The sequence below is a fragment of the Amphiura filiformis genome, chromosome 2, assembly GCF_039555335.1.
Source record: "Amphiura filiformis chromosome 2, Afil_fr2py, whole genome shotgun sequence".
NCBI classification, from domain to species: domain Eukaryota; kingdom Metazoa; phylum Echinodermata; class Ophiuroidea; order Amphilepidida; family Amphiuridae; genus Amphiura; species Amphiura filiformis.
Window position 1 is genome coordinate 10,093,276 of NC_092629.1, and position 18,600 is coordinate 10,111,875.

Below are 18,600 nucleotides of genomic sequence, written 5' to 3' on the forward strand. Positions count from 1 at the left end.
ATTCTTTTCTCCTGAAGTGAAGTATCACAGACCCAATATTTTTTAATCGTGCTGGATATACCTTAAATAGAGTAAAAAAAAAAAAAAAGTCATCTTCATTTATTGTCCATTATGTGTATTTTATTGACAACAAATAGTTATTTTAATCATGACAAATAAATTTAACTTTTATTCATTGTTTTGTAATAAATTGACAAAAGCAGAAGAAAGCAGATAATTATTGTGTTAATATATGTATTATTTTTTTCATTGTGAATTTATTCCACAACTTACGAAGCTTAGGAGTAGCTTAATTATTCACATTATAATACTACAGAAAAATATAGGATTTAGAGCTATTTCAGCTTGGTGGGTTCAAACATACCAATAATGGAATCAACTTTCTGTATATTTTGAAATAATACATAATATTTCATTATATAATGTGGATGTATACAGCCCTAATATGGTAAAAGGTGTATATTCTAGTTACGTCATAATTAACTTCCTTTCACTATTGTTGGAGTTAACTTCTCTATTAGATTCATATTGCTGCTGGCCCCCAGATGTACACTGCTGCCTAGCTACTTCAATAGAGAACCTGTGTGGGTACTCTAGAGCACGTACTTCTATATAAATCACACGTACAGTATACACACACTGATACTGGATTGGTACTTCGCTGGTATTCCACTGTAGCTACAAGGTAGCTGGGCAGCAGTGTCCCCATGGGGTTGGCAGTAATATGAATTCGGTGTTATAAAGAGATTAAAATAATGTTCACTCTTGGTTAAAAGTATCTTCCTCAATATTGCCTTTGCAAATTACATCCTTTTACCATGCGAGGGTCATTGAAAAAAGTTGACCAAAGCTATAGTAATAGGAAGTAACATGTTACTGAAGTAAATATCAGATGCGCTGTTTTCTCATATGAGGACCGTACATGTATATATACAACATATAATTTTGTAATATAGGAAGAGAGTGCAGAAGGGAAGTGTTTGATCAGATTTCAAATTGTTATACTTTTTTGCATGCCACTCAAATTTATTACATGTACAATTTGAGCCTATTGCACAATCAATAAGCATGATTTCCACAGAGTTACATGTAAACACTATTTTTTGAAACGATCCTGAAATCTGAAATACATGATACTGCATGCAACTCATATTGGATTATGTACATTCTTCCAATTTCCTTTAATAAAGTACACCAAAGTAGAGAATTATACTTAAATTTTTGAAATAAAACTAATATTTGTGGCATATTGGATGTAAGATGCACAGTTACACCATTATTTGATACTTTGATCAGGTTTTATTTCAAGCTTTTATCTTGTTTGTAGTACACTACAGTATGCTATATGGTTAACACTCTAACATGGACTGAACTTGCGGTTATCTCTTCCTTCGTCTATAGGATTGGTTGGTCCACAGAAGTTGTATCTGCAAAACAAAACCAAGAATGAGGGGAATGAAGCCAAAATTAAAGCCATTGGGTGCACCATATTTTGCAAAATATATTTTTAGTAGGCTATACATAATTATATAAAGCAACTCCGCATACTATTGGTGGGGCACCGATCATGATTGTGGGAACCAGGGCTGGGGTCACAAACCGTATTTTCTACAAATTTTCCTGTGGGAGTTTCTAAATTTTGATAGGGTATCATCGGGGATCGTCCTCGATTTCTTTGATGTGTTGGCAGTGTGTTACAAGAATAGGAATTTTAACTGGCCAACACATAAACTGGTATTTAACCCTAACGCTCTGAAGGGGGTTTGGTCGGAGGTGCCCTGTGTGTTGCCTGCCCCTGTCCCGCACTCCCGCTGAAGGAGAGGCACCAGCCTGTGGTAGTTTTTGGGTATGGACTGGTAGGGTTAAAGGGAGTCTCCGGCAATCATAACATTATGCCTTATATGTTAGAAAAATAATCACATGGTTTTATTTGAAACAAGCTCACATTGACCATAAAAACGAATAAACACGCGATATTCAACATTTCCGCGCCGATTGTCTAAGTGCAATGACGTAATGGTTATGTGTGCTCAATTGTCGTCAGCCATTACTGGGACGTCATTGCAGTCGACAATTTCGGCGCTCGGGAATTTTGAATATCGTGTGTTGAGAGACGGATGTTTTTATTCGTTTTTATGGTCACTATGAGTTTGTTTTAAATAAAACCACGTGATTCGTGCTTTATAATTGTTTTTCTAACATTTAAGGCATAATGTTGTGATTACCGGAGTCATCCTTTAATAATGAGCACGGTGAAGAGGAGCGTGGTTGGTACACATTCATGGTGGGTGTCGCAATGGACAAAACAGAGAGGGCGGGCGTGTTGCGGAGGACATCCGACCAGGGCATGAATCTATGCGGGCAAAGTTGATGGTCGTCAGTCATTGCATGGGTGACATCCACTGGGCATCTCTCTGTGAATATACCTCCAGGATCATTGTACCAACGGTATCTAAATAGTCCACAACACTGCAAGAGCATGCTTTCCTTAGTGGCCAAATGTATGGCCCATATGGTTAAATACCACTAATTTTCTATAACACAGTTTTTAATGGAAAAATATGTAATTTCAAACACGATTTTGTCAATGACAAAAACTTCAACATTATGATGACTTGAGACTTTTTTGTTTTAAACCACTGAGGTGTAAAGACCACAACTTTTACAGTGCTCCTTCATTTTTGGGACGTGATAGGATCACACCGGCTAGGTGGGAAAATCGATGTAGAGCGAATGAATTTGTGGAAATTGTCATCAAAACTGTAAAATAATGGTAGAATACGTGCCATTTCTGCTATGTTACTCTGAAATTAAAATATTTTTGGCTATACAGCTTGGTATTTTTCAGTGATTTTAAACAACTTTTTCAGATGCTATGCAAGAAAATAGTTCCTCTCATTTTCAAGCACTGATGCCCAGCTCTAATTAGTTATATTTAAGAATATGGGCCTTATTAACCCTAACATTTAGAGTTTGATCAAACAATTGTCCCCTACCAAGCCCAATCTATAGTAAATAATAAGTAATAAAAGTCATAATATCAAGAATACAAGCATGGTTTTGAATATGGTAATAAACTTGATGACGAAGATCATACTTATGATGATTATTACACTCACTCTTTTGCGCCTTCCAATGCTTTCACAGTCAATGTAGAAACAAAAATCTCAGGATCGTCAAAGATTGGCCAATCCCCAGGATTATACCACTCATAATCCAGCTCCCAATATAGGTATACAGCTGTTAAGGCACCAGGGTCAATACGAGGAGCGCCTACAAAATGATAGTCTCGTCCTGGCTTCAGCTCGATAGATTCTCTGCAAAAAAAGGAACAGACATTATTTCAACCTGAAAAAATATTTGTACGAGGGGCAGTCAGTATGTTTTAAGAGTTGACTCGTGACGTCATATGTGGATTTTTTTCATGGCATTTCTCAATGATTACATAAACACTGTACCTGTGTCTTTCAAACAACACATGTAAAAATTATATCATACACATGATTACGTAACAGCATTAGCATAAAATCAATATACTAGGGACACTGCCAAATCACGCAAAAAGGCGGGCCTTTTAAATTACAGAAAAAACACGTGTTTACAATGTCCAAAAACAGCAAAAGAACAAGGTGCATATGGCTAGTTTTGGGCAGGAATAAACACTAGGTCCTCCGTTTGCATTTGGTCAAATATGAGACTTGCCATTAAACTTTGGTGGAAATGGGACGTCTGGAAACTTTAACAACTTTAGGGCTTGAATGGAAGCAAAATTATTCTGCAAAAATGGCGAAAATGAAAAAGCAGTTATTACAAATGACATTAATTATCTCCAAAATGAAACAGACTAAAATATAATGACTGGTCACGTGTGAGAGCTGGTACTCAGTGCGATGATAACTGGTGCAAATGACCCAACAATCTGCGCATGCGCAAGTGGGATGACCGATACAACATGGTGGAAATGCACGAAAATTGCTAAATTCCATGTAAATAGGGCCTAAAATATTACAAAATGCTATGAAAATTGTAATTTAAATATTCATATGAATTTTTATGGATGATCTCAACCTGAAATGAACAGAAAAGTTTTAAAAATAAATTTCTCATTCAAACGATGGCCTCTCTCTTTGTACCACTACTTTTTGTATAAATGTAACAATGGTACAATAACAGTTATATTGTAATCACGGATTCAAATATTTTCTAGGGAGACTCCCGTTTAAATGTTTGGAGATTAGTCAACAGAACTGGCAAAAAAATTTAAATATCCACGTTTGCTATTTTTGGCAATATCAAGATTTTTAAAGAAAGAAAAGCCTTGTTTTTGTTAAAAATAGGACATATTTGACCACGCATTTTAAATAAACTAAAACCCCTACAGCCCAACAAACATGGTTTAATGAACTGGTAGTTTGTGTTCTAATACTGTTCCAAAAGGCAGCATTCTCCATTCTTTAATTCCCGAGAAAATATAGAAAATACAACAATACCTCATTTCAGCCTCTTATTTCCCTTAACAAAAACGCCTCAATTTCACCAGGTGACTCTAGACCATTGATTTTATGCTAATGCTGTTACGTAATCATGTGTGTGATAGAATTTTTACATGTGTTGTTTGAAAGACAAAGGTACAGTGTTTATGTAATCATTGAGAAATGCCATGAAAACGATCCACAAATGACGTCACGAGTCAACTCTTAAAACATACTGACTGCCCCTCGTATGAGCTTTCACGGCTAAAAAAGAGGGTGGGTCGGTTGATTATTTAGAAATGTCATACAATGGTGTATTTCGAAATTGCGAAATGATCTGAATATCAAATATGCACTTCCATGTTTAAACTGCTCACCCAATATGAAGGAAGCATGGGGCATTTATAAGCTTCGAAGACTAAGAGTAGGTCTGTGGCCTCTAAGGCAGGTGATTTTTGGATATTTTGGGTCGGCCGGGAAAGGTCTTGCAAAACCATTTATTATAAATGTAATATTTCACCGCCATAATATATCTACCAATATAGGTATATAGCTGTTACAGTACCGGGGTTAACACGAGGAGCACTTATACGACATGAATTAGGTTATAACTGACTTAAACAATGTATTATTTCCAAATTATTATTAAGACCAAACAGTGTTGCCGTTTCATCAAACATCTAGAAACGCCACAACAGAGTGATCAAGATTCCTGATAGGAATTGAAATATTTCTGAGTAAGTACCAGCTTAATTGGATCTGAAAAAGAACCTTTTCTACTGTATATTCAAAAATTTTATTAATCTATTGCTATGGTAGTTAATCCGATTATTATGTCACTTCTTCGGCGAATTCGCCGTCGAAGTTATGTAATAATCGGATTAACTACCATAGCAATATACGAATACAATTCTTGAATAGATCGTCCTGAACTTAAAGTAGGTTGCATTCATCACCGCTCTTTTCAAAGATACTAATCTGACAGGTGTGAGTGATTAGCATTTTCTTTGACATCTATGGTTAGGTACCGCGTGAACGTTGTAGTGCTGGGCGATATTTTCAACAATTTTCTTCATCTATTGCTATTCATCTATGGTAATTAATCCTCACTTCCACGACAAATCATCACTTCCACGACGAATACTACCGCCATCATACCTTTCGTTAATCTTACCCCATTTCATTGAGGTTGACTCTCTCCGATTTACCGTTGACACCTTCAAACTCCATGTAGACATCTGCGCGGAATTGCTCAGCATTCCACGGGTCATCGATGAACAGGTGAACTTGGAACTGATAACCTGTTGGGGTTTCAAAAGAGATCATGTACTGCTAAAATGTATGGTGATGTTTACGTTGGCCAAACTATGAACAACTCAACAGTCGAGTTTGGTAAAAAAACAACAATACATTGAAAATAACATGAGTCATTCGAAGATATCTCAGAGCTGAGCAAAACATTAACCAGTATTTTAACAGTATAGTTACAAGGAGGGTATTTAACTCTCTCCACGCGGGTGTCGACTGCAGACGACAAGTTACAAATTTTATTTCAATTTTTCAAAAAAATCAGAATTATAAATTGTCATGACCATATTTGAAATCAGCATGAAAAATGCATTGAAATGAGTACAAACAAGCCTAATATTGGTTCAGTGGTTCTTAAGATAGCTCTTGATATTTTGAGAAAATTTCTCAAAGCTTAGTCTTTTAATGTTGAAGCTTATGACTTGCACGCAGAACATAATGCAAAAGTAGTCAGAAAAAAGTTTGATGTTTTCAGCTATGTCACAACTTACCACAAAAAGGAGCAGCATCGTATGTCTTGGAGTAGTAGATGACATTTTGTCGACTCGGATCAAAAGTTTTGATTGCATTAAGACCCATTTGACCCTGACCAACACCCCAACATTGGCCAGACAGGAACTTATCAAAGTGGCCAACACCCGTTGGACATTCCTCGGCCAAGAAGGGGCATTTGGTGTTGATGGACTCAGTAAGGAAGTACACAGCACGGAGATGGTTGCAGGCGATAAACGATACAGCACCTGTTGCAGGAAGTTTTGACAAAAATACTTGTAATCAAGACTACTACAAATACAAATAAACAATAGAATGGTTAGCATCGAATTTAGTTTGGTCCTGTAGCGTCATCGGTGCCCGACAGAAACTAATTGAATAAACCGCGTATTGTACCGACACTTGGGATAGCCAGCAGTGGCCCATCGCTGTTGTTTTGATTTGCAACTTTTGAAAATGCACCAACTTTCATATACTGGTATCTCTGTCAAATTAGAGTGTTTGGTAGCATATTTGGTATCAATTTGGAGCTACAAGATTCTACAGACGACCTTATCAATCAAATTGTCATAACAAGATCAGCTTTTGGTTGTTGTAGAACGGCTTACATTACTACGGATTTATTTGAGGTGTTTCGTATTTGGTCCTATAGTGCTATCGATGCATAGTGCTTTCGTTTTTATTTAAAGTAAAACGATAACACCATTCACATTTTAATTATTATGCTTGATAGAAATTAGTACATCACCAGGGTATGATAAAAAAAATCATCGGCACTTAACCGGACTCCGATAGTTCTATAGGACCAAATTAGACGTGTTAATGATAATTATTGGCTTTACAAACTTATACCCACACTTACCATCATAGATACCTCCTCCTACAATGATCTTCTCAAACAGACCTTGGTCACATCCAGGTTGTTCACGACCCTCATTAGGATAATAGTCTACATGAGCAACGGGCATGAAGATGCCCATTCCTACACGGAAAATAATAGTTGCATTAGAAAATTAGTGTGAAGTCGAGAAAGGTATTACGCTATTTCTGCCTCAGTATTTTCTTCACAACTTTGATGTTTTTGATCTGTCAATGAAGTAACCACATAGGTAGTACAGGTTGATGAGTTCCCAGCAAACACAAAACATTTTCAACATCATTCACAAAAGGTTAGAAAAGGTTGCCAGAAAGCGTTTAAATGTCGGGTTAAATAAAGGGTATATAAAGGGTTTAAAACGTTTTCATCACATTCAAAAGCGAATATTCTAACAAAATTTTATTTAAGTGTTGAAAAAATATTTGACAAAAAATGTTTCACAAAAATATTTCACAATAATATTATGTTAATATTATTAAAACGCTTTTACCAAAACCAAAATATAACATATCTGTTAAAAACGTTTCGAAAAAGTTTTGTATTTGCGGGTTATAAGTCGTCGTTATTTCAAAGCGAGTTGATGATTTTTTTTATATAATCATGTATCCTAAAAAAATAAAGTAGCTGTACGCCATACGCGTATTTGGGCCTGATAGATTGTATAAGCATAAAACTAAAAACACAAACCCACGGGTAATTTAACATGACAAACAGAAATAAAGAAAAATACACAATTACCCACCCCTGCGCACCCCCTAACATATACAAAAAACAAAGACATGCACAAATACAAACGTACCTAAGTTAACAATGGGATCGGAGTCACTATGGATAGCGTCCACAAACACAGCGTCCGTTGGGTCAAGACGTACCTGCGTTTCAACGTTCTCAAAGTATGGACCAGCGGGATCCATTCCTAAAGAATAAATGAATACAAATAAATACATACAGGCGAGATATAGCCAGTGGGGTAACTCCTATGCGGTCTGGGGGCCGCGCCAGGGGCTATTTTAACGTGTCTCCTGGCACATTCGTGCAGTGAGATTAAAAATCCGTGCAGTGAGAATTCAAAATCCGTGCTTAAAATATATATGCGCCATTAAGATTCAACACTGTGTTTTGGGCCAAAATAAAGTAAAATTGCTAAGTTTTGCACGCTTTGCGCACACTGCTGTTCCGTCAAATACCAGTCGTCACCTTTATTTTGAGCTAAATTGTACATTTTTCGCGCGCTTTGCGCGAACAGTTCCCAGTAAAACCGGCACAAATTATGCTCGTCCTCCCCTCTAAATGTTAATGCTTCAGCATCTTATTATGTTCCGGTTTGAGGCCAGAATCATGACAATTGTTCAAATTTTTAAACCCAAGAGCACATTCACTAAATCAATGCGCCATTTGTGTAACCCTAGTGAGTAAAAATACAAAAACTATTTGTATTTTGGGCTGCTCTTTGGACTAATAACCAGAGAGAGAGTATCTTGTTATGGCTTAAATAAAAGTGTAAAACCTATACTTGAATTTGAATCGCCATCGCCAAAGTCGCATTTGTACAATTATCGAGAAAATCGGTCCGCGAATTAAAAGTGGGCAAAAACTTGAGAGCAAGCCAAAAACAGTGAATGCGTTGTCGACGGGCTCGTACCGGGAAAACGAGGTGAACGACTAGGCCTACTCATGCATTGCAACATAATGTAAAACTTACATCGATTTGTAATCAACTGGTTATTATCAAATATTTGAGACATTGCCCAAAAGGCCTCAAAACGAGCGAAGAAAACTGGCATTTTTACATGTATTTCAATAGGCGATTATTTAGCAGTGTGCTCCCTTTAGTGTCAAAATTGACAACTTTCCTGCGCATTTGTTCCGGTAAATTAATTTTAGTCTTTTTTGATTTTGATTTGATTTGTTCGGGTTTTGACAACCCTGGATAACCCAAGAAAGCCTCTATTGAAGCTTATTTCCATTGGGGTCCATTTGAACACCGGGACGGTGTTGAACAGTCAGGGTTAACACCCTACTCTTTTCGAAACTGGCTGCGAGATACATGTACAGGTATGGCTCTCTGTACACGGGACCGACGGCTTAACGTCCCCTCCGAAGGACGGAGTACTTTCATGATTCATTTACCCAATTCTAAATGAACCATGGGGCGAGCGGAAGTCTGAATTTAATCTACAGAAGTTGCCAATTAATTTCAGACTTTTTTTTCCAAGTCAATATCCCAGCAAATCGCCACCGCCGGGAATCGAACCGGGACCTCATGCACTAAAGGCAAGTACCCTAACCATTGCGCCACGCTCTCCCTATTATAGTCCATATAGACGAATCTAAATCCACGCATTCCTACACCTGACTAGCAGCCTTTAGTTGGGTACCCGTCGGCTACAATGCACCCAAAATGTGAAATGATTCGGCCTTGGCGGAAATTTTAAACTGCATTCCATCACCCGTTTTACACCTTCCGCGAAAACACAGGTAGACAAAAGAATGATTAAAGTTTACAACACAATAGGCCCTACAGTTCCCTTCGGCAAAAGTGACATAATAATCGGATTAACAACATTCGCATAACTGAACTCTGGAGTGTATCACACTATTATGCCAGGTTCGACTCTCTGCAAACAAAAATATGCGATATTGTTTTCACTCCAATGCATGAATGGATGTGACGTGGCCCCGACCGAGAGAATAGAAACATTGGAAATATTTCCAATTCCAGCGTGCAAATTGATCAACCATGGCGGTCTCATACACTATATCAAACGCTACAAATTGATGTACTTGTGAACAAAAGGACTACTATGTATGAATAGATGCGACGGGATTACCTGCGGAATTATCTCTATTGTATTATTCTATTAACCCTCCAAAGTCCTTGCATCTTCTCTAGGTGTTAGGCGGCTTTTATTTGCACAATTGGGCACAGGTTGGTGCTAGCGGCTACCCAAAGATGGCCGACCAAATCCTGACCATGACTTGGCTCGTTGGATTCGTCTATAGCAGGTCATTGGGTCGATTTGGAAATATTACTGCGCTCCACTTGGTCCGATTGGCCGACGAGAGTCCAAAAGCAAGGACGCAGCCTGGAGTGGCATGTAGGCGATAATGAGGCAAATTGGTAACCCCTCCGGCTCAATATCGGGACAAAATCGATAAAACTTAATAGTGCAGTGGATTTGGACGTCTTCTTTTAGGCCAATTTATGACAAGCATTCATCATAATTTGGGGAAAAAAAGCTTAACAATATTATTGCAAATGCGGCTTTACTCAACTTAAATGCTCGAGGAATCCCCTTTTAATACCATATAATAATTATTCAGAAAAAAATGAAAGATTTTGTTCATGCGCACAATTTACCCTCATTATTGCCATATTAAATTTAGTACTATAATGTGGGAAGTTTTGATCGCTACTCGCGTAATGAATTGTAGGGTATGAGCCTCCACCATATGTGTTAATGGATTGTGGACATCCCCCGAGCTCCAAATACCCCCGGCAAATACCAGGTAAAATTAACCAAAAGCTGTAATGTGCATCATTCTATGGCCAGGTTTTAGGCCACAATAATTGTCCACATTTGGCTCAGTTTAGCATTAAAATTACAACTTTTCGCGTGCTTCGCGCGCATATCGGGTAACTAATGTTAATGACGTATTAGCGTGTCAATTTGAAAATGTTGCCGCTCCCCCACCTGGTTGGTCTGCCTAAAAAAGTCTACGTAATGTCACAAATGTGTCATCAAAATATGAGATTTTAACGCGTGATTTTTAAAAATCTCGAGCATAGGTAGCGCCCTAAACATCCTAATAAAATTTAAGCAATATTTGCCCTGTGAATCTTCCGTTTTAGTCCTACTAAATTGCACGATTTTGTGCGCATCGCACGCATTGGCCCACAATACCAAAATTTACACCTTCATGAAATATTCTGAATAGTCACTCCGATGACCACTGCGTAACTAAACATGCCAACGTGCAGTGACTTTTTTGCCTAAAATATCCCCTGGGCCGCGCACCCAAGCTAAGGGGCGCCCAGTGCTGGATACCCTTTCGACACTATAATACTTTGTTTGCATGGCTTATTTGGGAAGAATTGAAACCTTTACCTACCATGCAGTTACACTTCATTAGGAAGATTGGAAGATTAGTTAATTATGAGCTTAGTAGTATAGTCAAAAACCTCAATTCCGTGACCATTCTCTGACTAGTAAGGTTTGACGATTGATTTGACTTCTATGGACTATTTAGAAAAATAAATTAGCCATGGGGCAGACTGCCGACTGCCCCCCCACCCAGACATATCAGAACGCAAAAGTTGGTTAACCCCCATGGTTATAAGCCCCGGTGCACAGTGTCATCGCCCCGATATCTACATGGCAGAAATCGCCATGATGATAGACCGGATCCACTTGTTCTTCAACAGCAACACATTAATTTTGTTCCAACCTGTTTAATAGTTTTGAGACACATAATACATAATCATATCTTTTATTGCATATGAAACCACAGTACAATACAAAATATATAATACAAGCGGAGCATAGCAATGCAATAATTACGCAACAATGTATTACGCATATACATACATACAAGATTTATATAGCGCCTTTTACAAGATCAAGGCGCATAACAGTGAATGACAAGAACATACATAATAGTAAAGAAAGCATAAAATTAATAAACATAAGAGTTTCTTGAAACTTGCGATTGAGCGTGCCTCCCTGATGTTACGTGGGAGGCAGTTCCACAGTGCCGGTGCAGCAGCTTGGAATGCTCTGTCGCCAATTTGAATTCTGCCAACATGAGGAGTTATTTGAGCCCGGGGGCCACTCTAATGGTGAATGAATGTTAATTTTTATAGTGCTTTTCATGAATACTCATTTATGTATCAACTTAACTGAGAAAATTATCGGATTTCCGTAAGAAAGAAACTGCCCAATTCGGCATACCTGCCGTGATGACCAGGCCTCAAGTGACTTCGTCGACAATTGTTGCCGGGAATAGCGGTAATTTCACATAAAATTTCAATTCTTGACTATTGCCTGACCGATCGGGCAAAATAAAAAATAATATTTGTCGCGGCCTGCTGGACTTGATTGTCACCCCAAAATCACGTTTTTGGCCTAAGTTATTTCCGAAATTGACCAAGGCAGCAGAACACGATCATGTCAGAAATTAATATTTTGTTCTGGGTCTGATTATTCGGACTACTTCTTATTAGGGTTTTAAAAAGCACCTGTTTCTGTGTGTAAATTTACTTGTTTAGGGGTAATAATCATGATAATTGCATCAATTACTTGTTTAGGGTAGGGAAAAGACAACTACTTGTTTAGGGTAGCAAATCGCTCTACTATACTTGTTTAGGGTGCAAATTTTAGTCTCGGCAATACGTGTTTAGGGTGCTTTTGTGAGTCCATGGACGCGCCTGATACCCCTTCACCATTACAGTGCCCCCCCGGGGTATTTGAGTTATGTCCATTGAAGATCTTGTGACGAGTCCGGAATGGGGTTGTTTAAGCGAAACTAAATCAACGAGGTATTGAGGTATAATGGGACGAGGTACATCCGACTAAGGCTATTGACGTGACAATAGCCCGGTGACTGTAGATCTCAGTGAGCCTGGTACGTCATCTACATTAGACTGCCTCCACCAGTGGTCCACATTACACCTGTAACGTGACATGTTTCGTTACCCCGATTGTTTACGAATGAGGACAGCTGTCATTTCTTTCTGTTCTGCACATATAAATCTGAATTTTTTCAGTTTTTGAGTTCAAAACGCACGGTTCTTTGTCAATACGCTCGCTAACGACAATCATGTTCTCTCAACACATACATTCAAGTGCAAGCCTTAAAATCGACTTGTTTAGAAGCAAAAATTTCTAAAGAATTGTCCAAAAATTTATCGTCTGAATATCAATTCGTGCATAGCACGTACACGTATCGATCCCGGGTATTGATTTTAGCTTCTCCGCTGCAATGTATTATTTACCAGGCGATTTCGGTGTGCAGTGTTGTAAGCCTCGTCTTTGGTGTTATAAATAGTCTACTAGTTCCGGTTACGCTTCGTTATTCCGAAGGACCATTATTCCGAAGGTTCGCTGTTCCGAAAGGTCATTATTCCGAAGAGTTATTACTCCGAAGGGTCATTAGGCTTACTCCAAATTTAGAAAATTCCAGTTTCCATAGGGTCTATACTCCGAATCTGGAACAAGGTTCGTTACTCGAATAGTCATTACTCCGTCGGAGTAATGAACCTTCGGACTAAAGACCCTTTGGAATAACGGTTTTCGGAATAACGATCTGTACCCGTAGTGCCGCGGTCTTACCTGTAATTCGAGCTAAGCCTGGAAGTCTTTCTCCTGCATGGCCAGCAGCATGGGCTCCAAGACTGTGTCCGATAATATGGATTTTAGAAGCAGAATAGCTGCCGTATACAATCTGGTAAAGAATGACCCGTAAATGACGTGTTTTCAATAAATGAATTCTAAATGGGAGCATTTGCTCCACACTGTCGTTAGTAGGGGAATAGCAATTTGACTTATATACGCAGGGCATTACTGTAGCTATAGGGTCTAATCTCTCTCCTCTTTCAAAATAATGGTATTAACCTTCATTTTACTATAATTCTGTTATTCGGTAATCAGTTCAATGAATGAAATGTTTTTACCGGCTGCATCAAAATGGTTGTTACCCAAATCAATTTACAGTGAAAACTAAATGCCAAATAAAATTGACCCAATTTGTAGTTATAAAACAATAAAACCCATAAAACTACATTCCGAGAGGACCCAATATTATATTTGGAAGAACCAGAGGGGTCAATAAACAAAGACACTGATGGGTTCCAAACTGTTACCCTGATTTGTTCCACGAAAAAGGCTATTTCAGCGCCAACAATCCGGATGTTAGCCGTAGCGTCTCCGTACAGTCCCAACGATCCAGCAATCCAGTTTATTCTAACCACGTTGTAATCGCCGTGATTAATCCATTCTATCGCCATGTCACGCATCCAGTCGACATTGCCATTCTACGTGATTGAGAGAACAAAATCAGGAGGGTGAGAGTTCATAAGGGAAATGTCGGTTGAGTGGTTAAAACAATGCTGGACTTAAGATAAATCTTACTATAATTTGGCTAATGTTGTATGTGTGGTGTGTGTGTAAAAGGCTCCGTCAGTTTTGATCCGAGCCTCGCAAATTCATACAGGAGATCTAGAAAAATACGAGGCGTATTTTAAGCTATCTTCGGTCGACATCGGAGGTCGAAGGTCTAAGGTCAAATTTTAAACTTGGGCTGTAACTCGGTGGGTGGAATCCTTGATATGAGGGGAATGCGGAGGTCACATTTTGTTGAAATCGGTGAAGAGTTGAGCTCAAAATCGGTGAAAATTTGAATTTTTGAAATATCCTAAATCCACAGTGCCACCCTGTGTGCACTCTATAAATAGCTCTGATGCATTCTGTTGGCACTAACATGTATGTACTTGCTCTATATAATACAGGGATGTGGTGTGTGTTTATATTAACCCTTTAAGGAAGAAAGGGAGTAGTCAGTAAAATAAATACATGCATACATTAGTTGATTAAATTGATTAATTAGTTAATTAATGTCATCCAAGGTCAAAGGTCATCCAAGAGGTCAATTGGGTGAAACAGTATTATCAGCTGGATTGGGCTTAAACTTGGTAAAAATCTCTAAAGTCAATGTCTTCCACTGCGGGTTTTTATTAACCCATTAAATGAAAGAAAAAAGAAAGAGTATTCAGTAAAACAGGTAAATATATAATTTAAGTTAATTAATTACCGGTAATTAAGTAATGTCATGTGAGGTCAAAGGTCATCCAACAGGTCATCCGGGGTCAAAGGTCATATGGGGTAAACGGGGTGAAACAGTATCCTATAAGCTGGATCGGGCTTAAACTTGGTAAAATAAATCGGAGGAATCCGTACTAAATGTCCGTAGGATAAGACCTATACCATTTTTTGCTGGTGATTGCATTATATTAATATTACTAATGCCCCTATCACACATGGCCGAATCAGCCCTATGTACAAGAAACGGATGGTATAATTCTATTAAATCCGTTAATGTTCGTCAAAGTTAGTACCATTGAGGCCTATTGACCTTGACCTATTTTCCTGTGTTACCTAGGTAACGAACATTTTGACACCCCTTTTGACAAAATCGGACCATTGACCTTTTTGGTTATAACTCAAGAACGGTACATCCTAGATAGGTCAAGCTATACTCTGAATCCTTGTGACTAGATAAATGCATTGGAATGGTTTTTAACACCATTTGAGCAATTGTGTAAAATTCGATGACCTTTTCCCGCCAAAAGCTACTCCGATTGAATTGCTATCGGGCATTTTTGGGTAGCTCATGATGTCGTCGACAGAGTGCTACACTATCGTAAGTGCAGTTTGGACAGTTTTACAGGAGGAGTATATTTGTGTTTTGATGTTAAAGTTAATAAATAGATGAATTATTTACTGATTTAGATGTCGTTAGTGCCACAAAAGTGTTGCACTCAAATAGAAATTAGTGTAGAGTGCTACACTATCGTAAGTGCAGTTTGGACAGTTTTACAGGAGGAGTATATTTGTGTTTTGATGTTAAAGTTAATAAATAGATGAATTATTTACTGATTTAGATGTCGTTAGTGCCACAAAAGTGTTGCACTCAAATAGAAATTAGTGTAGAGTGCAACACTATCGTATGTGCCACATACAATAGTGTTGCACTCAAATAGAAATGAGTGCTGAGTGCAACACTACCGTATGTGCCACATGCAATAGTGTAGCATTTACTGCTAAATTAGGATATGCGTAATATCGGCTCAAATTTCCAATATCTGTCATTTCATGTACAACTGTTAATTTATTTAGGCACATAATATTTACAACAGCAGGACACGTTTTGCACCAATGTTTTCTCTCAAGATTTATTCCTGAATCTAAGAATAAAAACACCGGATCTGACGTCTCTATATTACCAGTCATGGGAGCTATTAACTTAGCCAGCTTGGTGACAACGCCTATAGCCGTCAACGTCAGTCAGTGATGTGTTTTTGTTGTTTAGGTCAAAGAAAGTAGCGTATGTGGCACATACGATGGCCTTGCAGCGGATGGAAAAACACAATTAGCGTGCAAGACTATCGAAAGTGGCACATACGATAGTGTTGCAGGCGTTAATAAAATTGCACTTAAAACCTGTGTAAATTGTGTGTTTTTATATGGCCATCCATAATTCGTCAAAATCTCAAATTGGCCAAAAATGTCACTTATGATAGTGTAGCACTCTGCCGACGAACTACTTATGGTAAAAGTGCAGCTTTACCCCCACCCCCCCCCTCTCTCTCTCTCAAGTGGTACCGTCCAAACCCCGCACATCGACATCGCCTGGTAAATAATTACATCGTACAGCTGGGAAACTAAATCAATACCCGGAATCGATACACGTGTATGTGCTATGCACGATTTGATATTCAGACAATAAATCTTTGTATACCGGGGTAGAAAATGATGAATATCTCCCGTAATTTTTGCTTTCTAAAGAAGCCAATTTTAAGGCTTTCACTTGAATATATGTGTTGAAAGAGCGCTGAATATCCCATGATTTTAAACATTTCAGTTCGTAAATACCCCTAAATTGTAAATTGCTCATTCCTCTCATTTCTGGTTTTCCAGACGAAAGACACCGTTTTACCTGCACCCAGAAAGGTCCCAACGACCCACCATATCCAATTCCCAGGGTAACATACCCACCAAATAGGTACGATGTGCCCCTCGCCCTGACCACAGTTCCCCAAAAGGTATCTCACCTGAACAAATCCATGGATAATAATCTTTGTGTCTCTTGATGGGTTGAAATATGAGTTCCTAATGCTGTCCAAATCAGTGTGGATGATTTTTTGCTCCCCGGAGTTTGGATCCGGGTTTTGTCTGGTGTTCAATAAGAATTCCGTTCCTACGGATTCACGACTATCTGGTAGGTAACTGATGGGACGATCTGGAGGATCGTACCACGGGTAGTCATTGCTGAAGCAGCCAAGATCAGGATAACATACTTCACCAGCTGAGAAATAATCGGGAAAATATCCATTAATTAGCATCTTTTTGTTTAAATTCAAACTGTCGAAATGACGTAATAATCGGATTAACTACCATAGCAATAGATGAATACAATTTTCAAATAAAAAATAATCCTACACTACAAGCAGATTGCACTTATAGCCTGTGTATGTCTGCAAACATAGATTGAATACAATACCGCTCTTTTCAAAAATACTAATCTTACAGGTGCGAGTGAACAACTTTGACATCTATAGTTCAATGCATAGGTACCGCGTGGATGTTGTAGTGCAGGCCGATATATTCACAATTGTATTCATCAATTGCTATGGTAGTTAATCCGATTAATTATGTCACTTCTGCGGCGAATAGGTATATATAAATTTATAATAGGATATAGCACTCAGATAGAGTCACCGTTTCTTTTAATTATCAACCGATTTGAACAAATCAGAGCGAGCAAAAGGGTACAGGTATTGGCTACTGGTTTCAATTTTGACACTTTGTTTAGTATTCACAAAGGGATTTTTGCCGTCTGTATTTTTGTATGGTTAACCACAATTACTGGCTTTGACGAATCATCGACATTCTTATTTAATCTATAAATTGATTTTAGCAAACTTACCAAATACTGCTGGCAGAAGACACACCACCAAAATCACCAAAGTCACCATTTTGACAACACATTCGCGTGTTATGCTGCTGATATAATGAGTTTAATTAAATGCAATGACAATAGGGTTCGTCAATACCGTATCAATCTAGTGCCCGTTGTGTTTAGTGTCTATTTGACAGCATGTTTAACTATATTGTTTATCTTCAAGGACATGATAAGGACAAGTGTCATCAGTGTATTTTCCCATAAGTGAAAGTATTTAAATATTTGAACAAGTATAGAACAGAACTTGCCAATTACTGAATCAACATTTTATAAATTCGTTCGGTGATAACAAGTAGATATTGCTATGCGCCATTTTTGTCGAAATTTAGTTTTTTGTGGATTATGAAAATATAGGTTAATGCGCATATTTTACGCTATTTTACAAGGCAGTCTTAAAAGCAAATATTTACCGTTTAATGAAAAAATAAAAGATAATAGATATGCAACAAGAAAAAAGAAAAATAATAGATATGCAACAAGAAAAAAGCAAAATTATCAAAAAGGTTCTTGCACAAATGGACATGATATCTGGAAGTTATTACATTTATGATAAGAGCATAGAAGCACTGTTAAGCAGCAGGAGCAGCATTTGTGCCGAAATCGCCGTTAACTTTGGTTTTCGTCACAAGTATCAACGGTTATTTTACTATGAAATCCTAAGCAAAATGATGTAGCTTCAACTGAAACTTCTAGTATAGCTCCATAGAAAAC

At 38.0% G+C, this 18,600-nt stretch overlaps 1 protein-coding gene across 1 annotated transcript; it reads right to left on the reverse strand.

The window, feature by feature from the left end:
• Positions 1 to 1,357: 1,357 nt before the first annotated feature.
• On the reverse strand, positions 1,358 to 17,902 carry LOC140138111 (pancreatic triacylglycerol lipase-like). The gene is made up of 10 exons (XM_072160012.1): positions 17,854 to 17,902; positions 16,979 to 17,232; positions 14,012 to 14,182; positions 13,482 to 13,593; positions 7,949 to 8,065; positions 7,135 to 7,254; positions 6,272 to 6,520; positions 5,647 to 5,773; positions 3,120 to 3,317; positions 1,358 to 1,427 (listed from the first exon to the last, which is right to left on the reverse strand). The coding sequence occupies exons 1-10, from the start codon at positions 17,900 to 17,902 to the stop codon at positions 1,358 to 1,360; spliced, it is 1,467 nt and encodes a 488-aa protein (XP_072016113.1).
• Between the last annotated feature and the right edge of the window lie 698 nt (positions 17,903 to 18,600).

Bases quoted from the DNA above. Each gene is read 5' to 3' on its own strand.
- LOC140138111 (XM_072160012.1), bottom strand. From the start codon at position 17,902: ATGGTGACTTTGGTGATTTTGGTGGTGTGTCTTCTGCCAGCAGTATTT. The intron at 8,066-13,481 runs GTAAGACCGCGG...TTTATTCTTTAG, and splicing joins AGGCTTAGCTCGAATTACAG to GAATGGATCCCGCTGGTCCA. The intron at 6,521-7,134 runs GTAAGTGTGGGT...TTCCTGCAACAG, and splicing joins AGGAGGAGGTATCTATGATG to GTGCTGTATCGTTTATCGCC.